Below are 27096 nucleotides of genomic sequence, written 5' to 3'. Positions count from 1 at the left end.
TCCCTATTCCCTCGCTGTTTTTATAGCTAATGAATAATCCCTTATAAATAGGCACTGAGCGTGTTGACTAGCCAATAACTGCAAAGGCGAAGTAATTCAGGCGGGGGAGAGGAGGTGGGGACGGAGCTGTCAGCTTTTGCTAATGACAGATCTGTCCTCAAATGAATGCCAACCCCTTTTCATGTGATGCCTTGCAGGCGCTCCAGCAGGGGCAGGGCGATCCATCGGCCCCTTGCTCAATCAGCAGGAGGGCTCTGCGATTGGCTGGCAGAAAGGCGCTGCGGCCAAAGAGATTGGAGGCGAGGAATTCCTCCTCCTCCTCCCTCTGCCAGTGCCCCAGCCCTCGCTCCAGACCTTCCTCCGGCTGCCTGACAGTTAAGAGCAGACAACGGCCCGGTTGCTGTCCATCTGCGCACTACCAGAGTCCCTAGCCTTTCTCCTGCGGACCTTGCGTGGTTTGGATCCAAACGAAGGTGAGTCTTTTTCTCATTTCCAGGAGAGGGGCGATCCGCACCTGGCTTAGAACATCTGGGAGCCTAGATAATCCGTGCCTCTGCAACTGAGTATCCTAGAGGAGGGCTTGTTTGCGAGGATGAAAACCGGGGATTCGAGCCGGCGTGGGATGAGACCCAGCTGAGTGCAGCCAGATTGAGGGCTCCTTTGAGTCTGAGAGATGGCAGTTGTCCCTTTTTCTCTCGCCGCGGGAATACCAGTGCTACAGAATAGTTGTTTTGGTGTCCCGAGTAGATAGAATGTATGAAAGGAACAAGCTCGTAGACCTGTCCAGCTTGGCCCTGATTTTTTTTTTTAATGCACCTGGGATTATGATTGAGTGAGAAGAGGATGATGATACTTGTATTGCGCCATGCAATCAGTTACTGAGAAGTGTGTGCGTGGGCTGGAAGAAAATATGTTGTTTTATTTCACAATGGGAGAACTTTGGGAATTGGGAAGGTTTGTGCGAATTGCTGGGGGAGGGGTGACTTCAGAAGTGGGCACTCAGATCTTGAGAACAGGTGTGTCTGTGTTGAGGGAGATGGTAGGTGTTTCCATCCAGGTGTGAAGAAGAGATGCTTTGTATTGCATCAGTTGTTAAAGAATGCCTACCTTGTGATTGTGTGGGTAAGTGGAGGGATGCTGTGGGAGGCTTCACATACTGACCATGTTTCATCTACGGAAAGGTGTGGGCTGCTCTGATAGACACTGGTCCTGGGTTGATTAGTAGGTAAGCAAGGAGGTGTCATGGAAACACCCCGGTTTTAGTCCCAGCCCTGCCCAGCTAGCCGATTGACCTAGTCTCTTGGATTCTATGAGCCTCGTCTCCAGATGACCCAAAATTCTTTCTGGCTCTCATCCTGTTAGCTTAGCAGTTTTATCAGATGACAGAAACCTGTGAGCAAGATGTGTCATGGGGCCTACTCCCTTTTTCCTAAGCCTACTTACAGATCTGATAGCCTGTTGCAAATGTATATCGCCAGCAGGGTTACTGTGAGGCTCAAAGGACATTATAAAAGCACTTGGTAAATTGTAAGATGCTAAATATAACACGACAGCACATTGCACCTTCTCTCTTGGTATAAGGGGTAAACAAATTTTACTGAGAACAGATTGATAAGAGTGCCGGAATGGGGCCCTAGAGATTATCTAGTCTAAACCTCACATTGTACAGGTAAGAGTTATCTAATGCAGCATTAAAGGAAGGGATAAAGCGTGAGATTGGACATACCTTGAAGGATGGGGAGGAGGGAGGAATAATATGGTAACGTATTCAGGGACGGCAGAAGAGGAGACGCAAAACCCAACGGGAATGTGCCGAGGAACTGCGTAGCAGCAGCAGCAGCAACAAAATATTCAGTCTGCCCGGACCTCGAATTCTTTCCTCCAGAGAACCCCATCCAAGGGGCGCCCACGCCTCGCTCACCCCTACATCTCCTCCCGACCCATCCCTCCTTAGCACTTAGAAGGAAAAAGAATCCGCATATCTCAGCGGGAGGGGAGGCAGGAAGGAGCAGAGACATCCTCCGAGGGTATAGAGTGCTTTGAGCTCTCAGTTCTCGGAGCGGAGGAGAAGGTGTGTGGACAAGCCAGGTGAGGAAGCGCGTGGGGGGCGGTTGCAGGAAGGACCGCGCCCAGTTGGTTGCTGGCAGCTTCTAGAAAGAAACGTTGTGGCCTGGCGTGGCGTCCTGGGTGCGGGCTGAGGGAGGGGAGGGGCGGGACCCAGGGGAGGGGGAGGAGCTGGAAGGTAGGAGGAGCCACGTGGGGGTGGTAGGGTCCAGAAATGTAAGGACTGATTAAAAAGAGGGCGGGATGCTGTAATGCCGTTATAAGAGAGAAAGAAAAAACCATCTAATTTAATAAGGCTCCAGAGGAATATTAAGTCTGACGTGATGGGAAGGCGTGGGTTTGAATCCAGCCTCGGGACACTGAGGAGCTGTGTACCTTGGAAAAGTCACTACCTTTCTAAAAAAGTGATCTAAGAGGAAGTGGACCAGAGACTTCAAAGGTCCCTTTTTCAGCATCACTGATTTTGAATTGGCAGAGATCTTAAGGATAACTTTTTTAAAAAATTAATAACTATTTCAGTATAACTTATTTTCTTTTTAATGGTGTGCATTCTATGCATTTAACTACTTTATTTTGATAAGGATTCCATGGGCTTCGCAATTGCCAAAAGGGGGCCATGATCCAAAAAAAAAAGGTTAAGAACCCTTGATTCTAGCCCATTTTTCAAATGAATAAACTGAGGCTCATAGAGGTTTGGTGATTTGCCCAAGGTCACACAGGTAATACATAAGTGGCAGTTAGGATGATCATTAGGGTCCTCTGATTCTAAATCTAGCTATTCCCACTCTACCATTTTGTCTCTCAGATAGAAGTTTATTGGGGGTGGGGAGATGGGGGTGGGAGTTAGACCCAGGTATGTATTGAATGAGGGATGTGGATGGAGGCAAGTAACCCCTTGGCTCTTGAGACAGTAGGACTGGCATTCACTCCCTCTCCACTCCCAGAGACTCTGCCTTAGTTCAGTCCCTCACCTTCTCAGCCTCCTGATAAGACTTCTTTACTCCAGTCCTTACCTGCCCAATCCCTTCACCACGTGATTGTGACCCCTGTTCCTCTTGGGCTCAAAAGCTACAGTTCTTCTTTAACTCTAGAGTCAAATACAAATTCTGTTATTCATTACTTCCTGCCCTTCACCATCTGGCTCCAGGTTACCTTTCCAGACTTTTTACCCATAACCACCCTCCACCCAGTTTACTTCCCATTGGCCTACCCTTCTCTCTTCTTTCCAAATACAAAGACATTCTTATTTTATCCTAAAGGCAGTAGGGAGCCACTAGAGATTTTTGAGCAGAGGAGTGGCAAGGTGAAATATACTTTGGAAGTAATTTTGACAGCTGTGTGGAGGGTGGATATGGGAAGGAAGATGCTGAAATCAGGGAAAACTAAAATTGGCAAACATTTCTGGTGAGAGGTGATGAAAGCCTGAATTCATCTGGTGCCTGAGTGAATGGAGAGAAGAGGCAGATGGGAGAAATGTTATGGGCATAAAATCATCAGGTTTTAGCAACTGATTGAATTTAGGAGGATAGGAAAGGAGTCAAGGATTCCCCCCAAAAGTTTTGCACCTAGAGGAATGAATCAGAAATGACAGATACTAAGTATTCCTGTTAAAAAATCACTTTACTGTGACTGTATCAGAGAAAGCAGATGTAAGATTTCTCCAGCCTGAGGCCCAGAGCAGCCTCAGAGAACCTCTGTGTGTGCGTGTCTATGTCTTTGCTGTGTATTCGTATACTCACCCCCCACAGAAGCTGATGAATTCCCTGAACCCAATTAGTGGGAAAAAAAAAAAACCAGGCTTGTGACCAGCACAGAAAAGGAAGTGGACAAAAGAATTTTAAGTATAGTTATCCCTTCCAAATTGAGGGGGTTAGGGGCATGGCACCCTCCCCCCCCATCTGGAAAATTCACATGAAATTTTTTGGCCCTCCCATTGTACCAGAGAGGAAATCTGAATTTTTTCGTTTTCTTTTATGGGATGTTTACAGTACCTTACTGTAAAATTTGGGTTAAGTATTTGGTCATAAGCTCTGGGTCATCTGCTGGCCTTCTCATACTGTCTGCAAGCTTTCACAAAACTCCCATTTAATTTCTTATGCCAACCCATGACTTGAGATGGGGAAGGGATAACTGTAACCCTAACCCTAGCTCACAGTAAACTTTCACACAAATTTGGTTTAAGAGCCTGCTTACTAGCAAGGAGGACTTTGGGAGTCACTGGGAAAGAAACAACACTTAAATAGACACAATCTCTGCTACAGTTTATAGGCACAGACCTGGGTAGATGCTCCCAATACATGACGCTTCCTGTGGCATCTCACCATCTATCCTAGTTAGCCATTTCTGTCCATATAAATCTGGGGTTCTTAAACTGGAGTACCCAAATTTGGTTTTGTTGTTGTTATTTTAAAAATATTTTGATTACTGTTTCAAACTCATGGAGCCTCACCACATATGGGTTCTTACTACGTATGTAACTGGTTTTCTTTTCTTTTTTTTTTTTTTAGTGCATTTAAAGACATTATTCTGAGAAGGGGTCCCTAGACTTGACCAGACTACCAAAAAAAAGTTTTAAAACTCTTACTATAAATAAATCTTTGGTTCAAGCATTGACGGGGTGAGCAAAAGAGAACATAAGCCCAGATAAGGGATACCAGATAGGAGAACATGGCAAATCCCTAAGCTCACAGTCGTGCTTGAAGGCAATTCTCTAGAGACTTCCCCAAACCCTTGATTCAGCGTTTCAGTTAGTGGCCAGACCCAGGAGACACTCCCAGTGCAGCGTCAGCTCCCTCTGCTCCCAGCCTTTCCTTAAATAACAAGCTGGAAATGTGCAAGAAGAATTAAGAAGTTGCTGCATCAGAAGAGAGTCTTGCGTGTTGTTCTTTCTGAACAACAAAAAAAGAAAATTCACTTTTTCTTTTCTTGCTAATTGGGGCTTTTTTCTTTTTAAGAGAACTTATTGTGTGTGTGTGTGTAATTGAGAGAGAGAGACAGACAGACTTATACCTATATATCCATGTACATACAAATATTTATGGTATGTACTATATATACACACATAGATCATGTATGTGTGTATGTATCTTTATGTATATAAATATGTGTACACATCTATGTATATATAATTGTTTTGTCGTTCAGTTGTGTCCAACTTTTTGTGACCCCATTGGGGTTGTCTTAGCAAAGATACTGGAGTGGTTTGCCATTTCCTTCTCCAGCTCATTTTACAGGTAAGGAAACTGAGACAAAGAGGGTTGAGTGACTTGTCCAGGGTCACATAATAAGTGTCTGAGGCCAGATTTGAACTCACAAAAGAAGAGTCTTGCAGTCTATCTACTATACCACCTAATTGCCCCTATATATATATATATATATATATATATATATATATATATAGTACATACCATAAATATTTGTGTATGTACATGTACACCTAGATGCCTGCATATGTATGTGTATATATTTATGAATATAAATATGTACACATCTATCCATATATGGTTGTTCAGTTGTTTCAGTCATGCCCAGCTCTTTGAGCAGCCTGCATCTATATATAGTACATAACCATAAATACTTCTGTATGTAGGGATACACACACACACACACACACACACACACACACACACACACGCACGAGAGAAGAAAAGGAGAGTGAGACAGAGAAAAGTGACATTCCTTCCTCTTCCAGAAGGTCTTGGGTCCCATTGGACTGGGATAGAGCAAAAGGCCTTCCAGTTCTCCTGTTGTATTTGTTTCAAAGTTTTGTTTTGTTTTGTTTTGTTTCTTAATTGGAGCATGGATTTGGGAGGGAGAGGGGTCTAGGGATCGTGATGCCCAAAACCAGGAGAAGAGAAGAGACAATCTGGGGCATTTTTTAAAAAGTGCACCAATAGGGGGCAGCTAGGTGGCACAGTGGATAGAGCACTGGCCCTAGAGTCAGGAGGACCTGAGTTCAAATCTAGCCTCAGACACATAACACATACTAGCTGGGTGACTCTAGGCAAGTCATTTAACCCCAACTGCCTCACCAAAAAAAAAAAAAAGAAAAAGAAAAAAAAGTGCACCAATAGAAGGAGGTTCTGCAACAAGCAGTAAAACTCTGAAACTAAGTAAGTTGTAATTTTTTTTTAAATGCAGTCTGTGCATAAGGGAGAGATTTGTAGCTTCCTGGATAATCTTATTTTTTACGTTCTTCCCTGTATGTGGAAATGCTTGAGTTTGTCAAGTTCTGAATGTCGAAAAAGTTTAAATTTTTAAAAAAGTCATTAGCTGTTGAAAGGAGGGCTAGAAGGGAGGGGTGGGAAAGCCACAGTAAAATCCTCATAGGACCTTTTCAGCCCTGCCTCTGCCATTCACCACCTGGGTGGCCTTGGGCAGTCTCTTTGCCATATTGGTTTGGGTCTGTTTCTTCATGTCTCAAAGGGGGGGGGGAATTGAGCTAGATGTGCTCTAGAATCCTGTCCAATTTTCCATCAATTATTCTCTGATTCCTAGACACTCCCCCCCCCTTCACCTTATATATGGTTTTCATCCATGATTAATGATCATGGCCGAAGAGCTGGAAGGAACCTCCAAGGTTTGTAGTCCAACCCCAGGTTGTACAAGTGAGGAAACAGACCCAGAGGGGTTAAGTGATTTGGCCTAGATGCAGTTGGTAGAGGCGAGATTCTAACCCAGTTCTCTGACTTCAAAGCCAATGCTCTTTTCTCTTGTACCATAGCATCTCCACTGCACCGTGTTTTCTGCATGTTAGTCTGATTTTAAACTGATGGGATTTTTAAAATTAATTTTTTTTCCAGAGCTGCCCTTAATTATGTATTTTTCAGTTGGCAACCACTTAAAAATTAACAAACGCTTATGCCCTAAATTAATGATGAAAGCTTGTAGGTCTTCTTAAGGGAAAATGAAGATAAGGCTTTGTGAAATCTGTTCTAATAATAGCTGATGATTTTGCTATAGCATATTAAGATTTGCAAAGCACTACCTTGTTTTAGCCTCACAATGTTCCTGTAAGGTAGGTACTAGAGGAATTATCCCGTATTTACAGATGATCAAACCGAGGCCCAGAGAATATGTAACTTGCGCTAGATCACACAGCTAGCAAGTGTGGGAGTCTGGATTTGAACCTAAGTCTTCTTGACTCCAGCCCAAGCACTCTTCCTTTCCCCTGCACCATGTTGCCATTTAAACCTCAGACTGGATTAGCAAACATCAGCACCACCAGCCAATGTCCTTGTTGCATGGCAACAGTAGCAGCATTAAATATTCAAAACGCTTCAACATGCAAAGTAAAGGGGTGACCGCATTACAGTGCTATTAAATGTCTGGTCAACTTTGCTCCCTGGGAAGTCACCTTGGGGCCCATGTCCCCTGCAAAATAAGAATCCACGAAGGCCACTGCAATCATGGGATGCTGAGGGAGAGGCTGTTAAGTGCCCTTTCCCCGTGGGAGGAGAGTGTTTTAAAATACGAAGTATTGTGAGGATTATTTGGGTTACCTGGAAAACAAGAGGGTGGCTGAGCTCAGTTGCCAAGTTGTTGAGCTTTGACTTTGCCTTTCTGGTCCTCTTACACCTTAACCCCCTTCTCGCCTTCCTTTACAATCAGGCAGTGCTGGCCTACTTGTAATTCTTCCAGCAGGACACTCCTGCTTCCATCTGTGTATTGTTCCACCAGCTGTCCCCACGCCTAGTATGCTCTGCCCCCCAGCTGGGCCTCTCAGTTTCTTTGGATTCCTTTACCACAGTTCAGATCCCACCTTCTGCAGGACCCCTTCACTGGCTTCCCTAGCTGCTGGTTCTTGTTTAGTTCAGTCATTTTTTCAGTCATGTCTGACTCTTCCTGACCCTGTTTGGGGTTTTCTTGGCAAAGATATTGGAGTGGTTTGCCATTTCCTTCTCCGGCTGATTTTACAGATGGGGAAACTGAGGCCAGCAGTGACTTGCCCAGGGTCACACAGCTAGTAAGTGTCTCAGGCTAGACTTGAACTTAGGAAGATGAGTCTTCCTGATTCCAGGCCCTCTAAGGATATCACACAGGCCAGCCCAATTGTAGAATGCTGAAGGAGACCCTATCTTAATGCCCTTTCCCCATTTATTTATAAAGCACTTAGCACAATGCCTAGTACATATTAGGCACTAAATAAATGCACTGTATCCACTATGCCTCCTAGCTACCCCAATGATGATGGTAGCTAGAATTTATATAGGCTTTAAGGTTTGCAAAGTGCTTTCAATATGTGACCTCCTTAGAATGTAAGCTTCTTGGGGGCAGGGATTATTTTGGCCTTTCTTTGTATTCCCAGCCCATAATAAGCATTTAATATATGCTTGTGGATTGTTGACCTACTTGATTTTTGATTTTATCAACCTGGGTACACTTGCCAGTGGGGCATCCATACTTTTCTCATCTTGTCTCCTTTTTGTCCATGGATACCCTCCCTTAAATCCTAAGAAGGAGTCATTTTCCAGCATGCTTTGGACCTTTGGTTCTCTCCACATATTGAGAATACCAAAAGAGAGCAGAGTTGGGCTGTCGTCTCTTTGTTCTTTTACTTCATATGCTCTGCCCTCAGTAGACTGTCAGCAGCTTGAAGATAGAAACTACTTTTCACTTTGTCTTTTTATCCCCAGGACCTAGTACAGTACCTTGCACAGAGAAAGAGCTCGATTAATTACTTTGTTGGACAAGATTGGATAGTCAATGGATGATGGAACTAGCCCTGATTCGTTAGACAATGATGCCTTCTCTTACTGAGATTTTACAATCATGGTACAGTGGAAAGAATGTTGAATCTGGAGAGGGGGCAGCCGGGTTCACATCTTGGCCCTGCCTCTCACTACCTGTGTAGCCCTGGGAAAGTCACTTAGTTTCTCCAGGCCTCACTTTCCTCTTCTGTAAAAGGAGAGGGGTAGCCTAGTTGATCTCTGCATTCCTTTCCAGCCCTGAATCTGTTATCTTATGACTCTTTTTAAATGTACATCAGAGGAAAGGAGAAAAACCAAGCAAGCAGAGACAGATGGAAAATGCTGTGAGTTGATTTCACAGGTCAGATTACTCACTCTTGGTCAGCACATCATAGGGATTATAGTGTTGGGTTTGGATTGAGAAGGCCTGAGAAGACCTGGGTTCACGTACTGCTTCTGATACTGGCTGAGTACCCATGGCACCTAAATGGGGCTAGAGAAGAGGGAACAAACGTTTATTAAACACCTACTATGTGCGAGGCGTTGTGCTAAGAGCTTTACAATTAGCTCATCTGATCATTACAACAACCCTGAGAGATAGGTGCTATTATTATCCCCATTCTACAGATGAAGAGAGGCTAAAGAGAGATTAAATTCTCAGGGTCACATAGCTAATAAGTGTTTAAGGGAGCATTCAAACTCAGCTCTTCTTAACTCTAAGTGCAATACTCTACCTGCTGTGTCACATAGTGGCCTCTAGTTGCTCAAGCACAAATTTCATTTCCCCCAGGATATTCTGGTTAATTGAGCTTTAATAATAAAACGTAGAATTGAACTAGTTCTCAAGTCCCCCCCCCCAAAAAAAAAGCCCTCTAGTTTTGGAGTGAGGAGACTCAAATTTGAATTCTTCTCTGCTCCTTACAACAATTCACTTAACCTTCTCTGGGCCTTTGTAAAACAAAGGGCTTCTGTGACATGATCTCTAAGATCCTCTCTGGCTCTAACATTCAGTGCTCCTATGATTTCAGTAGATTGGACAGAGGCAAGGAGAATGCCTTTTGTGAGCCATTAGAGATAGGTGAGGCAGCATGGCCCAAGGTGTAACTAGATAGCTCAACAAAGGTAGGTACCTTGGCCTCAAAGTCTTCTAGGACCCATTCTGTTTGCCATGCCCAGCAAACCAGGGGGCATCTCTGTAAAATGTGAGAGAATTCTGGCTGCCTGGGCCTGGCTCAAGAGCCTTGGGGCTGGAGGTAAAGGGGAAAAGGATAAACAAGCATTAGAAGAGTGTTATCATCTTTCAGTTCATTAGGAGACTGACTAGAACTGCCCCTTCTCTCTACGACTCAGATGTCCCTGACTGGGACAAAGGGGCATGCGCCTCTGGGTCTCCTCTTCCTCTCCGGGCTTGTGCCCTGAGGAGCAGAGCCCTTCCCATTGGGTCTCTAAGAGGCAGGCTAGAATTTCAGATGGTGAGAAAGGTTGGTCTTTGAGAGTTTTCCATTTCTCTTATTCTGAACTTGGAGCAACAGATAGGCAAAACCAATTTTGACTCAGTGTAAGGAAAGCCTTTGTGACAACCAGAGCTATTTGAGAAGGAAAGGGGCTGCTTCAGGAAGTAATGAATTCCCCCTTGGTGGAAGCCTTCAGGTGCAGGTTGGACGGCCACTTTTCAGTGGTATGGTAAAAGAGATTTCTGCTCAGCTAGGGGTTGGCCTACGTGGGGGTTCTTAACCTTTTTTTTGTCACATACTATTAATAAACTGTGATTTGTTGCCTATATTCATAATTGAAGGAAATGCTACATTTCAGTTAATGAAACTAAAGATGTTATTTTTTCCCCATCCAAGTTCATGGATTTCTTGAAATCTCTCTGTGGACTCCTTTGGGTGGGGAGTGTGTGGACATTGGGTTAAGAATACCCGGACTAGAGGACCCAAAGAACTCATGCAGCTGCAGCATTCTGTGACCTTTCCCTCCTCCTGATCTGTTGTATCTCTTTATGATATGCCTCTCATTTCATGCCAATCCCACAGGATGTCAGCACCTCCTCCTCCTACCCCACCATTGGTGACTAGCTGTGTCGTAGGCCTCTACCCTGGGGCCGCCTTGTCCCCAGCAAGTTGTAGCTGATGACAGAGTGACCCCTCCTGCCTTCCTCTATCCCCTCACCTCACTAAAATGCCCATCACCCCAGTAGACAGGCCACTAGCTCATATGAAAAGGCCCCTATAGATCTAGAGCTGAAAGGGTTCTCAGAGGCTGTCTGGGGTAACGTCCTCATTTTAAAGAAAAGGAAACATCCTGAGGGACATTGAGTGACTTGCCCAACAGTCATACAGCATCATATGCCAGCTTTGAACCCATGGCCTCTGACTACAGAACAAGTATTTTTTTTCCCATTGCACCGTGCTATGGAAAGCTTTGTTCTTAGACTAAGTCACACAGAGGAATAAATGACTAATACCCCTCATTTTAAAGGTGGATTGTTGCTCAGTCCTTTCAGTCGTGTCTGGCTCTTCTTGGTCCCATTTGGGGTTTTCTTAGCAAAGATATTGTAATGGTTTGCCATCTCCTTCTCCAGCTCATTTTTACAGATGAGGAAACAGAGGCAAACAGAATTAAGTGACTTGCCCAGGGTCACACAGCTAGTAAGTGTCTGAGGCTAAATTTGAACTCAGGAAGATGAGTCTTCTTGACTCAAGGCCTGCTACTCTATCCACTGCACCACCTAGCTGCCTCTTAAAAGTGGATACTTCTTTTTAAAAATATTGTATCTATGTGTATTGTTTTTACATTGTCTAAATTTCTCCCAGTTATCCCTTTCCTTCTCTAGTCATCTCATATAATAAGGAATATTTTTGAAGAAACAAAGAGAGAAGGGCATGGGGGAAATCAGCAAAAGCTATTGACACATTGAAAAAAATCTGAAGTTATATACAGGCTTCCACACCTACTTCTACACCTGTGGAAGGAATAGATTTGGGAGCATCTCCTCAAATGTCCTTTTTGGAGCCATGTTCGGTTTTAATTTTAATTTTTTTTCTAGGCAATTGGGGTTAAGTGACTTGCCCAGGGTCACACAGCTAGTAAGTGTCAAGTGTTTGGTCTGAGGCCAGATTTGAACTCAGGTCCTCCTGACTTCAGGGCCAGTGCTCTATCCACTGCACCAGCTAGCTGCCCCTTTAATTTTTTTTTTTGCCTTTGCAACGTTCACCTTTAATCATTCTGCTGATATTCTTTCCATTTACATTGTTGTAGTCATTGTGTTTCTTTGCTCTGTTTACTTCACTCTCTATTTGTTCATGTGGATCCATCCATAGTTCTCCATATTCACCACACACATAATTTCTTACAGCACAGTAGTATTCCATTATTCACATACCACAATTTTTTTGGCCGTCCCCCCAATTAATACACACCTACTTTGTTTCCAGGTAAAACAGGTATCTGTTTAAGTGAATCTCTAGGAGGCATAACTTTGGTTATTATGACTAAGTGAATATTGAGACAGTATGGGATATATCTTGGAAAGGAGAGGCAGAAAGAAGGGGAAAGAAGGTTGACAGCAGAAGGGAGGAATGAAGAGTACAGTTTTATGAGTGAATAGTAGCGGTTTTGTTTTGGTTTGGTTTTTTCAGTTGTTGTTTTACTCTCTCTGTGGAAAGCTCCACTGGGATTTTTTAATGGTCCCGGAAGAGTATCAGTGAAGAAGTCATTATCATGTACAGTCAGTCAGCAAGCAATTATTAAGTTCTTACTATGTGTCAGGCACTGTACTAAGGATAGGTGATACAAAGAAAGCCTAAAATGCTGTCTTTGCTGTCAAAGAGCGTACATGCTAGTGGGGGAGACATCACATAAATAACCAGGGACGTGCAAGATGTATACAAAGGGGAAGGAAAGACATTCTCAGGATGGAGAAGAAGGACAGGGAAAGGCAACACAATATCTTACTGTAATCAGACATTTAATTAATATTTGTTAAATTAAAAAATGGATCCGTGGATTCTAATTATATTCTCTTTTCGTGTCTCCTCGTGACTTAGAAGAAACTCTGGCTTCTTAAAGGCTAGGCCCACAGAGTGTCATCACCTCTGCCACATCTAACCAAGCAGGATAGACATCTAGAGCTTGCCCGGCAACGGACTAGATGTCTTCTGTCTAAAGACCAGTCTAACTAAACGTAGAAAGATTGTCTATGTTCACCCCAGGGTGCTGACATTTTCATCCCACCCCTCTTCTGCTCATAAATTGCAACTCTGGAAGGCCTTCCACTAACTTGTAGAAGGGTTTTAATCTGCTTCAGTGGGTCTGATCACTGATCCCTAAAGTAGTAAAGAAATGAATAATTATATTAATCTCCACTTGCCCAATAACCCCCTTTTTGTTAATATCAGTATGACTGTAGATGATTAAAGTGGTTTGTCTTAAGCCTTTAACCCATCTGCTGGCAGGACATAAAGGATCTACATGTACAGTTTTCATGAGAGGGAATATTGGCAGTGTAAACATTGGAAGCAGCCATTACTGAAAAAGTAATTTTGTCATATTTATAAATTTTATTTATTTAGGATATCTCTCTCTCTGTCTCTCTCCCTCCCTCCCTCTTTCCCTCTCCCTCTCTCTCCCTCCCTCTCCATCTCCTCTTTCTCCCTCTCCCTCCTCTTTGTTTCTCTGTCTCTCTGTCTCCCTGTCTCCCCCTCTCCTCTCTGTCTGTGTTTCTCTCTGTATTTTTTCCACTATACCAGGCTTAAAGTAATGTGCTTTTAAAAACAAAAAAATTTTTAAAGGTGTATTCATAGCACCTCGATCAACAGTCATTCATTAAATCCCTACTATATGCCAGGCAGGATACAAAGACAAACATGAAACATCCTTACCATCAAAGAGCTTAGTCTATCTTGAAGGCAACTTATACATTATGTAATTGTGTATAAAATATACTTAAAATAAATAAAAAATAGTTTTAGTAAAGAGAATATTTACAACTTTGGGGAGGAGAGTTAGGAAGGAAAGAAGAAAACAAGCATTTATTAAGCTTCTGCTACTGTTAAGTGCCAGTCATTGTGCTAAGCGCTATACAAACATTATCACTGATCCTCACAACAACCTCGTGAGGTAGATGCTCTTATTATCCCCATTTTACAGTTGAGGAAAATGAGGCAGACAGAGGTTAAATGACTTGCTCAAGGACACTTAGGGCTGGAGGCCAGATTTGAATGAGACTCTAGGCCCAGCCACCTTCAGCACTTCAGAAGAGGGCAACAGTATGGTGAAGGACCCAGGGCCATGCCAGCTGAGGATCAGGAGAAGCACCTGGGCCTGGTTAGCCTGGGGAAGAGAAGACTTAGGAGAATTTGATAACCATCCTCCAGCATGTGAAGGGCTGTCCCATGGAAGGATTGTAAGGATTCTGCTTGGCCCTAGAGGGAGGAACTAGGAACTGAGGCTAGAAGCAGAATTGCCCCTTCAATCAGAGGTGTTGAAAAGTGTATGAGCTACCTCAGGAGGTAGCGGGCGGCCCCTTGCTGCAAAGACTTGATAGCGTGATGAGGAGGTGCTGGTTGGATGGAGCAGCCCCAGAGGCCCCTCCCAATGCTGAGATTCCCTGCTAGTCTTCCCAGGGTGTCATGTGCAGAGGCTGACCTGACCCCAGGCTAACATTTCTGTTGTAAAGGGAAAATGGTTCTGTAGATGTAGTCACTGGCCCACATGCCCAGTTAGGTGGGCACCTAGATCTGGGCTCCCCAGCCATTGGGAAGGATTCTCCACTCATTAGTAGACTTGGCACAGGTAAATAGGTATCCAAAGAGAATACTGGGCATTCCTGTGTGGGTGAGGAGGCCTATCTTTAAGAACTCCTATAGGCTCCTTCAGTGGTTCAGGTCCCTTCAACCAGTGGTATTCTGGACCCAGCTTTACGGTTTGGTGTGACCAGAGGCCCAGACCTCCAGATCCTCATATGGGATATAGACATAAGCAAGGCTGTGCTGGAGCCAGCTCCCACATGACTGGAGAGAGCTAATTGTTAAATTTTCAGGGTGAGCATTTACACCTGGGAAGTCACCTAGAAATCAAGCCTTGAGTTATTTTGTTGATTGTCTAGAACTAAGAAAGTGACGAACAAAGCAATATTACAGATTAAACTTAAAAATGTGTCGTGAGTATATTTTTTTCTCCTGGAGAGCTGGTTGTTAAACATTTACCAACACACCCTGCCTACAGCTGTCCTATGAGTACATCACTCCCTCCTCACTTCTGCTTTTTAGAATCCCTCGTTTCCTTTAAAGTTCAGTTCAAATGCCACTTTCTATATGAATCCATTTGTGATCTTTCCCTTGATAGTTTTCTTTCTCTACTCAGTTATTTTGTCTTTATCTGATATATATATCTGATATCTAATTATCTGATATATAATATGTATTTCCTCCATGGGATTCAATTTGGCAAACACTTCTCATGTAGGTAATTACTAGAGAAATTATTATTTTATTAATAAACAATTATTAAATTGGGATCCGGGCTTTTCTCCTCACTTTCCTCAATGAAGCCCAGCTCTTATCTCTGAAGGACATGACTAGTTGAAGAGTTTACCTCTGTCCTCAAGGAACACGCTTTTCAATCTTGGGCAAGACCATAACCAACTAGGAGACCCAACTTCTGTATAGAGTATAAACAGAATCTGGTCTAAGTGAGTTCTCATCCTGGGGAAAGTAGCGACTGTCCTTGTACCTTTCCATTAGAATGTAGGGTGACCCAGCTCATGAAGCAGAAAGCCAACCAGAGTGGTCTGATTGGAGATGGACGCCTCTGTCCAGATTGCTGGAAGCGGCTGAGTCTCATGATCAAGTCATGGTCTCCGCAGGAGCTGAAGACTGTTTTAGCCCATCTCCTCAGTAAATGTCCTCCAATCAAGATTGAGTTTCACTTGTCAGAGGAGTTCCGTGTCAGAAGGTACACACCCAATTTAAGGTGTTGCAGAGTCTTCCTTGGGGTCTTTGGTTAGAGAGAAACCATTGATCATCAATTTATTGATTGTTAGCTAGCCTAATTAATAAATTGATTATTAATTACCCAGAAACTCTGTCTCTCAGGGTTTTCCCATTCTTAACATACCAGGCACTGTGCTAGTCATTGAGAATAAAGAGAAAGTTAAAACTGCCCCTACCCACAAGGAGCTTACATTCTCCTGGAAGTAGGGGAGTGGGGAGAGGTCACAGATAAGTCCATATAAAATATATACAGAGTATTGGGAGGGGAAGATATGTGATAGAAAATATCAAGGAGGGCTTCATGTAGGAGGTGGCACTTGGGCTGCACCTGGAAAGGAGCTGGGGATCCTATGGGGCACAGGTGGGAAGAGAGACAATTCCAAGCATGGAAGGCAGTTTACACAAAAGTAAAAGAAGGAATTTCATGTAGAGGGAAAAGTTGGCCAGTTTGACTGGAATGTTGAGTGAGTCAGAGGGAGTCATGTGGAGTCTGTCTAGAAGTTGGAGCCAGACTGTGAAGGGTTTTCAGTGTCAAACAGAGGAGCAGTAGGAAGCTGTGTGGAGGACAAATGGGGGAGGGGACAGGCTGGAGGCAGAGTCTTAAGTAGGAGGCTCACCTCCCTGCAAGAGGTAACGGGGCCATGAGCAAAAGATGTTGCCCAAGTAGAATCGGCAAAATAGGGCAACTGATATCCATATGGGATAGGGAGAGGGTAGAGAACTGAGTGAGGATGGCTTCATGGTTGTGAAGCCAGGTGACTGAAGGGAGATTGGTTCCCTTGACTGAAATAGAGAATGTAAGGAGAATGTAAACCCTTTGAGGGCAGACTCTTCCATTTGGGGGTTTGTATTTTGCAATTAATGCTTTGCACTAAATGGTAATGAATGTTCATTTTGTTGAGTTGAACTTTCTCAAGGCCTGTAGTGGGACTTTTCCTTCTCCCTCTTCCTGGGGATCCTAGTAGAGGTAAGAAATGAGGGAATGAGAGCCCAGTTTCCAATAGCCCTATGGCAACATGGGGCTAGGGAGTCAAGAAAGTAGGGATTCCATTACTGCCCCACTCCCATCCCTACTCCAGCCAAAGGTCAGGGGAGTTAAGACTTCATCATTTGCTCCAGAAATAAGGAACCTTCTTTTTATCCATAAGGGGCAGGGTGGCAATGATGGGTGCCTTAGGAGTCAGGAAGTCCTGGGGACAGAACTTTCCTTTCCTCTGTCATGTACTAGACTGGAGTGTCAGCACCCTCTGGGTATTGGCTGTTCTACAGTAGTGAAAAGATTTTCTGCACTGAGGAGTACGCCACACTGATGAAAGTACAGCTCTGAACCTGTAGACGCACACATACATATAAAAACATAAAATATGTCCTAAATAACTGGAACCAGATGTATATATTATATATAGGGTATATATATGCACACAATAGTTACATATTGTATTTGTATAACAATATGTAATGTATAAGTATATGTTTACATGTGCAATTATGTATGTAATCCATGCTATTGTGTGTATATATAGTGTATACGTGTGTATATATATATATATGTACACACACACACATATACATATAGTATATATGCTTATATGGTTTATAAGTATACATACTATATAATATAGCATGTATACTATAATGGGAAGCTAGGAGGCACAGTGGATAGAACCCCAGGCCTAGAGTCAGGAAGACTCATCTTCCTGAGTTCAAATCTGGCCTTAGATACTGACCTACTGTATGACCCTGGGCAAGTCACTGAACCCTGTTGGCCTCAGTCCCTCATCTGTAAAATGAGCTAGAGAAGGAAATAGCAAACCACTCCAGTCTCTTTACCAAGAAAACCCCTCAAAAAGGGGTCACAAAGAATTGGACATGACTTAAAAAATAATTAAGCAACAAAATATATGCTATGTATAGTATATAAGCTTATATGTGCATGTATTAGGTATTGTATATATCTGTATGTCCAAACAAGGTTAACCATCGCTTTTAAAGGGTTTCTCCCAAAAAAAAAAAAAAGAAAGTTTATGCATCATGTTACATTCAAGGTTGTCAATCTTTGCTGGATTTTTTTGTAGAAGCATCCTACTCCTTCCCGATATCGCATTAAGACAATTTTAAAAAATTTTACGTGACACATGTGTGTCCTAATTGTGTTTCTGTTTTCCCCTCTTTTTCCTTTAGTGGTTTCTAAATAAAACCAGAATTTTTGTCTTTTTTTTTTTTTAGATCAGCTACCATGGGAAAAATCCACTGGATCTTGGCTCTCTTCATTGTGACGTGGAGTGATGTAGGCCTCTGTAAGAAACCAAAGCCAAGACCCGGAGGGGGGTGGAACAGCGGAGGAAGCAACCGCTACCCAGGCCAGCCTGGTAGCGCTGGAGGGAACCGCTACCCTGGCTGGGGGCACCCTCAGGGAGGTGGCACCAACTGGGGTCAGCCCCATCCCGGGGGTTCCAATTGGGGCCAGCCCCATCCTGGGGGTTCCAGCTGGGGTCAGCCACATGGCGGATCTAGCTGGGGTCAGAGTGGTAGCAGCTACAACAACAAGTGGAAACCAGATAAACCCAAAACCAACCTAAAGCATGTGGCTGGGGCAGCTGCTGCTGGGGCAGTTGTGGGAGGGCTCGGTGGCTACATGCTGGGCAGTGCCATGAGCAGGCCCATCATGCACTTTGGCAATGAATATGAAGACCGCTACTATCGTGAAAATCAATACCGCTACCCCAACCAAGTCATGTACCGGCCCATTGACCAGTACAGCAGCCAGAACAATTTTGTGCATGACTGCGTCAACATCACGGTGAAGCAGCACACCACCACCACCACCACCAAAGGGGAGAACTTCACGGAAACTGATATCAAGATCATGGAGCGTGTGGTTGAGCAGATGTGCATCACGCAGTACCAGAATGAATACCGCGCTGCCCAGCAAGGCTACGGCTATGGCTACAACATGGCGTTCTTCTCTGCCCCACCAGTGACCCTCCTCTTCCTCAGCTTCCTTATTTTCCTGCTTGTGAGCTAAAAAGCCTTTCCAATGTTTACTCTCTTAATGTTTATTCTCTTAATCTTTGCAGAGAAGGAAATCCTTCAGTCTGCAAGGGCAGCCCAAATAGCAGCAGTTTTTCATTTCTATGTTTGTCCGTCACCCATAGGTTAAGGCCCTTATCACTCATGAGCCCTGGGGAATGTACAGTAGATCCCAGGAGCCCGGCCACCGCTCTCTCTCCAAACCATTTTGATCATGCATCAGTCAGAGCAATGCTGCTTTTGGCAGTGTCCCTTCCAAGGGAGGAGATCATTGAGTAACTCCTGGTCCATTGAGAGACTTCAGTAGTGTAGCAACTTGAGGCCAAAATAGAAATGATTTCAAAACCTGTTTTCCAAATGGACACAACCATGGGTCCTTTTGCTTGCTGAAATGTCACCTAAATGTTCCTCCCTGCTTGTAGTTCATTAAATTAGTAGGTAAGGAAGTAGCAAACTCACACTAGTTACAAAGCCCCATTTCTTCTTTGTCTTATCAGCTGTGATATCATAGCCAGTAAGTTGTCTTTAGGGAACTCATTCATACATTTCAATTGACCCTGATGCATTTTCATCTTCAAACAACAATTTTCATCATTTGAAAAAAGACTGGAGACTGTCTCGGCAAACCGTAGAAATCACCCAACCACGTGGGTCTGGGATCTGGCTGCCAGATCAAGAGCAGCTGTTGCTACACAGTACTGTGACTAGTGTCTTGAATTTTCTAATGGGACACACTCAGCAGAGGCTGCACCAAAAGTATATCCAGCCCAGGGGCCGGGTCTATTTGTCAACGATGGAATGAGCATAACTGTGTGAGCTGTGTCCTGTACTATGGAGACTGTTCTGGGTAATCCACAGTTTGGAAAGTAGTGTTATTTTGGGTGAGCTTTGTTGTCATCTCAGACCATTATGGTATGTACATATTGTTCAAACTCAGTATAAACCGTGTCCACCAGTGCATCCCACCCAAGAACATGAAAGTGCAAAGCAGATACTCCCAGATAACTAAGGAAGCCCTCTCCAAAGCTAGCAAATATCAAAGGCCGGCAGCACCTTGGCTGGGTTGATTTACCTACAAGCCCACAGAGATGGCAGCATTGATAGGGTTAAGGCAGGGGCTGATTAGCCCAGAGGAACCAGCAGCTGGTTAAAGTGTACTTTGTCTTTTAGGATGTAAGGAGACAGTTTGGTGGATTTATAAACAGAAGAAGCACTTGTAGCTTTTTTGTTTCTTGTCTCAAGATAAAGCAGCAACTATACTGGATGACTACTTAAAAGTCAGATTAAAAGAAGAATCCTTCAGATGGAAGAATTGGAAGAAATTAGCCTTTTTAAAAATTTTAATCCAGTCCCCAAAAACAATATCTCAGAAAGGGATAGGAGAGGGGGGAGAAGACAGGGAGATGATCTATCTGAATGATTTTTAGTTTGAGTTGTAAAAAAAGTTGTTCTCACAGAATAAATTATTAGGTTTTCATTGTCACTGTTCTGCAATGTGACTGGCTTGCAACGTAAAGGTTAGTCTTTGTAATCAGCAAATACCGGATATGATAAACTATAAATTCTGCTCAGAACAGTTATCACCCAGAGTAGTGTCCAGTGTATTATGTGTCTTTCCAAGGTTCAAAATCCCTATTCCATGAAAAAAAGTATCCTGAGGCTTTCAGCACCACTTGCTGAATGGACGCCTGCACGTGAGTCCACAATGCACAGGGGAAAGTGGTCTTTGAAATTTGCATGCACTTAGTAATATAAGGACATTTTATAGACTCGTAACTTCGTACGTACTTGTTTTGATGTATTAAAAATTTATAAATGTTTAATATCTGACTAAAAATTAAACAGGCCACAGATGAAGTGAGTACCTTTGGTAAAGTCTCTTGTCTTATTGAATATCAGGCACTGACTTGCATGGCTAATGGCTCCTTTTTGGAAGCCCGTTCCTGGCTTCTGAAGCCCTTTTTTTATCCTCAAGTTTGCCCTCCCATAAGAAAATTTTCAGGAGAACTTCTTGGCCTCTGTGATAGTGCAGTACAGCTATCCCTTTCCCATCACGACCTTCCCTAGCATGGGAGAGTTTTGTGGAAACCACAGAGGACACACAAAGGCCAGTAGATGACACAGAGCATGTGACCAAATACTTAACCCAAATTTTACAATAAGGTACTGCAAACACCCCATAAAAGAAAAAATTCAGACTTCTCTGGTATGAAGGGAGTGCCAAAAATTTTAGACGAACTTTCCAGACGGGGGCGGGGTGCCATACCCCTAACCCCTGTGTTACTGCATCCCTGATGCTGGAGCCAAGGCCCACGTTCACCCTCCAGCAGCCAACCTTCTGGCAGTGAATCACTGTGGACTTAAGCAAGACTTATCCTTGGCCTAAAGATAGTTCACTACCAGGCTTGAAGGTTCTCCAGTCTGATAGGACTCGCCAGGGGTTTTGCTTTGGCACACAGTCTTTAAAACCCCAGACTCACCAGTATACATGACGAGGCATCAGAGAAGAACTTTTAGAGGAGGATTTTGGTATACACCAAAACGAATTAGTAAGAGCACTTCATGTAAGCAAAATGTAATTATCAATGCAGCTAAAGCCCCAAAGGTACAAATTTCAGAAGCATGCTATGCTTTTATTGAAGTCATTAATAAAAATGTTAAACTGTATAGAACCTGCTACAGATTCCCTAGGCGCTCTACCAGAGACCTTCCAATGTGACGAACCATTAATGACCTCTCTGGGCCCAGCCACTCAACTGGTCATGTTCAATTGTTTTTCAGTTGTGTCCAGCTCTTCATGATTAAGTTTAAGGTTTTCTTGGCAAAGAACTGGAGTGGTTTGCTGTTTTATTCTCCAGCTCATTGTATAGATGAGGAAACTAAGGCAAACAGGGTTAAGTGACTTGGCTAGGGTCATGCAGCTAGAAAGTATCTGAGGCCAGATTTGAACTCAAGAAGATGAGTCTTCCTCATTCTAGATCCAGCACTCTATCCACTACCCCACCTAGCTGCCACCAATTGGTCATAAGCCTCCATAATTATGGTAGCTATCCCATACCTCTCTATGTTTACCATAAGAATATAAGTTTGGGCCATACATTTTTTCTAAACTACAGGGAAATGATATCTTCAGCATTCTCCTGCTCTACCAGTCAAAAAACCTGTCAAGGAAAGAAATAAGGGCAGGCTAGCATGACTTCTTACTGTTGAAGCCATGCTAAGGCTGTTTGTGATCACCACTTCCTTTTATTGATATTTACTATAGTCATCCCTTTAATAATATCTTACGGAATTTTGCTAGGAATTGAAGTCAAACTCACTGGCCTATCATTTGTGGTCTACATTATCTATCCATTTTAAAAAACGAGTATTCTCCAGTCTTTCAGTCTGTCTCCTGTTCATCATCTTTCAAAAGATCCCTGTCTCACTAATCACATCGACACCCTAGGAAATTGGGTCCTTTGGGCCAGTTGACGTGAATTCATCACGGTCTCTTGCAATGTCTCCATTTATATGTGGTGTCATCTCCCTGTGAGCCACTTCTGCCCTGCCCCTTTTGGGGCAGAAGTCAATCTCCATGGCAGAGAAAAGAAAAGGAAAGCCAGAGCATAAGCTTCTCTGCTTCCTTCCCATTGGCATTCCATCTCTCCCAAGCAGTAGGTCCCTTCTCTGACCTCTTTCCCCCAGTCTAGCTATAACAAAATCAAATCATTGTGCTTGGCTTTCCTCGCCAACATCAACTCATTCTGAACTCTTGCACACCCATCTCTGTGCATTCATTCATCCTTCATTACCTGCCCTTGCTCCCAGCTCCTGCGTATGTATTATTAAAAGCTCTCATTTATATAGGGCTTTCAAGTTTGCAAAGCATTTTGTGTACCTTATTTCAGTTTGATCTCATTTATTATATAATCTAAAGTGGTAGGAGAGTTAGTTTCCTGGGTTTGCTCATCAGTCTCTTTAGACAACTACCACTTTTACCCATCTTTGCAAGAGAACACCAGTGAGCTTTCCATCCCTCCTAGGCTAACTTTCCCTTGAGAATTTTACTCTGGGATCCTACCAGTGCTTTTTCTAAATTCTTTGAAATCTGCTGTCTCATAATCTTGGATGCATGTCACACTATGCCTGGATTTCCTTTCTTCTATGACTAATTCAGTGAGGGAGTGGCTACTTCTCCCTAAAATTCCCACACTACATACCCCTATTGGTACTGCCTTGATGCAATAGGAATCTACCAACATCTTTCTATCATCAGCTGCTTCTCATCTTTGGGTCAGTGAAGTGGACTAGTTCCACTTTGGGCCAGTTCCAGAGCCTGCCCTGGTGCCACCTACTCAAAAATTCAAAGGAGTGTTTTTTGGTGGGGGCATCTCTGGCACACTCCCAAGAGAATAGTCTTACTTTAAATCTAACTACCAAAGCAGTTCACGAGCCATACAAAATAGTGCTCAGAACAGACCATCTACTTTGACCAATGTAACTGTCTAAGGGCCTATTCTTTTAATATCTGGTCCAGTTTGATATTTATTAGTTCATTGCCCTATTCTTAGTGGTATTTCCTTGAGAATAGTATTGTTTCTTGGCCAGAATCAGCATCCTACCAGTATTACCTCACCAGCTCCTAGTCTGGTCTCCAATGTGTCAACTGTCCATATTGAATACCCTTCCCATTCCTTGGGTATATTGGGGTTACTTTCTTTATGGGAGTCATGGTTGAGTGACTCCCATTTCTGACAATATTGGTATCCCTAACCTTATTCTTTGTATCCCCAGAACTTAGCACAGTGTCTGGCTAATGTAGCTTAGTGAACACTTAATAAATGCTTGCTTGCTTCACTAACGTGTGTCAGAACCAAGACTGAAGCCAGGTTTCTCCTGCTCCCAAGTCCAACAATGTAATATCTCAGAATGCCTTTTATTCTCAGTTAATTTTTCACAGGTATAGATTGGATCTCACCAACTAGCCATAAGATCCATGGAGGTCAAAGATTATCTCTGTGAACCCCGGGATGGTAAAGGGATTTGAACCTGTGGCATATAAGTGGTACGGGAAGGAACTAAACATGTCTACCCTTGAGAAGAGATGACCTTGGGGGAATATATTGGCTTTCTCTACGTAATTGAAGGGTTATCATTTGGAATAGAAATTAGACTTGAAGCTTTTAATGATACAGAAAGAAAAATTTAGCTGCTCCAGAGTGGAATGAGATGTCTTAGGGAGTTTCCATATTCCAGGAGGTCTTCAAGCATTAGATGACCACTTGTCTGGGATACTATAGAGAGGACTATAGAACAGAAGGTCAATTCTGGGTTGGAACATTAGGCTTTTGCAATCCCTTACCACTATGTACTTCAAAATATTAGGATTTATCACTAAACAGGCATTGAGGGAGGGAACCAAAATGGCAGAACCATGGTCACAGAAATAAAAGCCAAGTGTGATGGGTCAACTATAGGGCAATACTTAAAGGAATAAACTAGGCTTAATAAAGCAGGTGAATGGCAAAAAACAAACAAAAAAACCAACAAAGAAGGGAGAAGGCAGAGGCTAAAACTATGAAGAAGTTAAAAGAAATCACATGAAGTCAGGCTACTCTAGAGACAAATTTTGATGTGACAAGGTCTGTGTCCTGTTTTGGACAGAGAATCAGGACATGGGGACCATACTTAAAATAATTATAGCTCATATTTCTATCAGGGTTTAGATTTTTAAAGCATATTATCTCCATTTTATAGGTGAGGAAGCCGTGGCCAGGTCGCACAACTGATAACTCTCTGAGTCAGGACTCAAACCTAGGTCTTCTGACTCCAAGTCCAGTATTCTTTCCATGATAGCATGCTGCCTTACCCAGTGTCTTAAAAGATACTAGGAGCAGCTAGGTGGCACAGTGGATAGAGCACCAGCCCTGGATTCAGGAGGGCCTGAGTTCAAATCCAGCCTCAGACACATAACATTTACTAGCTGTGTGACCCTGGGCAAGTCATTCAACCCCACTGCCTAGCCAAAAAAAAAAAAAAGATACTACTTGGGAAGCCAAAGTCCTAACACTTTTCTATGTGTTTTGGTGTTAGATGAGGTTACCTCTAGAATTGTTTTTGACGCTGAGATTCTGTGATTCTACAAAAGTGTATTAGCATCAGTATTTATTAACAGTTTTTGTAGTTCACATCAGTAAGTCCTACACAACCAGAACCCATTGCTGTACTTACTGTCTGCCATTTTGGCTCCCTCCTTCGATGACTGTTTACTTTGCCTACCTCTCATTATCATCTCCAGCTCCAACTTAGCTACTTCCTTATAACCCCATCCATGGCTGTGGCAGCAGGCTCCTCACCCCTGACTCTAAACTAAAGATCCTCCTTCTTTTCCATGTCTCCAACCCTCTCATGCTTTTCTTTTTGATATAAAGTTATTTATTTTTAGTTTTCAACACTTACTTCCACAAGATTTTGAGTTCCAAATTTTCACCCCATCTTGCCCCTCTCCCCATCCCAAGATGGCATGCATTCTGAATACCCCTTCCCCTAGTCTGTCCTCTCTTCTATCTCCCCCCCTTCTCTTATCCCCTTCTCCTATTTTCCTGTAGAGCAGGATAGACTTCTGTACCCCATTTCCTGTATTTCTTATTTCCCAGTTGCATGCGAAAACTTTTTTTTAAAACATGTGTTTTTAAAACTTTGGGTTCCAAATTTTCTCCCTTCCTCCCTCCCCACCCACCCTCATTGAAAAGGCAAGCAACTCAATGTAGGTTATACATGCGCAGTTATGCAAAACACTTCCACAGTAGGCATGTTGTGAAAAACTAACTCTATTTCCTTAATCCTATCCTACCCCCCATTTATTCTATTCTTTCTTTTGACCCTGTCCCTCCTCAGAAGTATTTGCTTCTGATTACCCCCTTTCCCAATCTGTCCTCCTCTCTATCATCCCCCTGCTCTCTTGTCCTCTTCTCCCCCTATTTTCCTGTAGGGTAAGACAGATTTCCATACCCAATTGAATGTGTATGTTATTCCCTCCTTAAGCCAAATCCTATGAGAATAAGATTCATTCATTCCCTCTCACCTTCCCCCTTTTACCCTCCACTGTAAGAGTCTTTTCTTTTCTGGTTTTTTTTTGTGAGATAATTTACCCTGTTCTACCTCTCCCTTTCTTCTTCTCCGAGAATAATCTTCTCTCATCCCTTAATTTTATTCTCCAGATATGACCCCTTAATCTTCAACTCACCCTGTACCCTCTACCTACCTATCTATCTATCTATCTATCTATCTATCTATCTATCTATCTATCTATCTATCTATCTATCTGTCTATCTATCTATCTATCCATCTATCTATCTATCTACATATAATTTTCCCCCCTCCAACTACCCTAATACTGACAAAGGTCTCATGAGTTATAAATATCATCTTTCCATGCAGGAATGTGAACAGTTCAACCTTAATAAGTCTCTTATGATTTCTCTTTCCTATTTACCTCTTCATGTTCCACTTGAGTCTTGTGTTTGAAAGTCAAATTTTCTATTCAGCTCTGGTCTTTTCATCAAGAATGCTTGAAAGTCCTCTATTTCACTGAATGACCATTTTTTTCCCCTGAAGGATTATACTCAGTTTTGCTGGGTAGGTGATTCTTGGTTGTAATCCTATGTCCTTTACTCTCTGGAATATTATATTCCATGCCCTGCGGTCCTTTCGTGTAGAAGCTGCTAAATCTTGTGTTATCCTGATTGTGTTTCCACAATACTTGAATTGTTTCTTTCTGGCAGCTTGTAATATTTTCTCCTTGACCTGGGAACTCTGGAATTTGTCTATAATATTCGAGGAGTTTTCCTTTGGGAATCTTTTCAGGAGGAGATCTGTGGATTCTTTCAATTTCTATTTTGCCCTCTGGTTCTAATATATCAGGGCAGTTTTCCTTGATAATTTCTTGAAAGATAATGTCTAGGCTCTTTTTTTGATCATGGCTTTCAGATAGTTCAATAATTTTTAAATTCTCTCGCCTGGATCCATTTTCCAGGTCAGTTGTTTTTCCAATGAGATATTTCACATTATTTTCTAATTTTTCATTCTTTTGGATTTGTTTTACAGTGTCTTGATTTCTCATAAAGTCACTAGCTTCCAATTGCTCTATTCTAATTTTTAAGGAAGTATTTTCTTCAGTAATCTTTTGGACTTCCTTTTCCATTTGGCCAATTTTTGTTTTTAGGGCATTTTTCTCCTCATTGGCTTTTCGGACCTCTTTTGCCATTTGGGTTAGGCTGTTTTTTAAGGTGTTATTTTCTTCAGTATTTTTTGGGTCTCCTTTAGCAAGCTGTTGA

At 42.9% G+C, this 27096-nt stretch overlaps 1 protein-coding gene across 1 annotated transcript; it reads left to right on the top strand.

Annotated features, from left to right (window-relative positions):
* Positions 1–298: 298 nt before the first annotated feature.
* On the top strand, positions 299–20639 carry PRNP (prion protein (Kanno blood group)). The gene is made up of 2 exons (XM_020985342.2): positions 299–473; positions 17975–20639. Exon 2 carries the CDS (start codon positions 17985–17987, stop codon positions 18771–18773), a length of 789 nt encoding a protein of 262 aa, XP_020841001.1. The 5' UTR covers positions 299–473; positions 17975–17984; the 3' UTR covers positions 18774–20639.
* The last annotated feature ends 6457 nt before the right edge of the window (positions 20640–27096 follow it).

The sequence above is a fragment of the Phascolarctos cinereus genome, unplaced genomic scaffold (assembly GCF_003287225.1).
Source record: "Phascolarctos cinereus isolate Bilbo 61053 unplaced genomic scaffold, phaCin_HiC Scaffold_2;HRSCAF=192, whole genome shotgun sequence".
In the NCBI taxonomy this organism is placed as follows: Eukaryota; Metazoa; Chordata; class Mammalia; order Diprotodontia; family Phascolarctidae; genus Phascolarctos; species Phascolarctos cinereus.
This window is presented reverse-complemented; position numbering and strand designations above follow the sequence as displayed.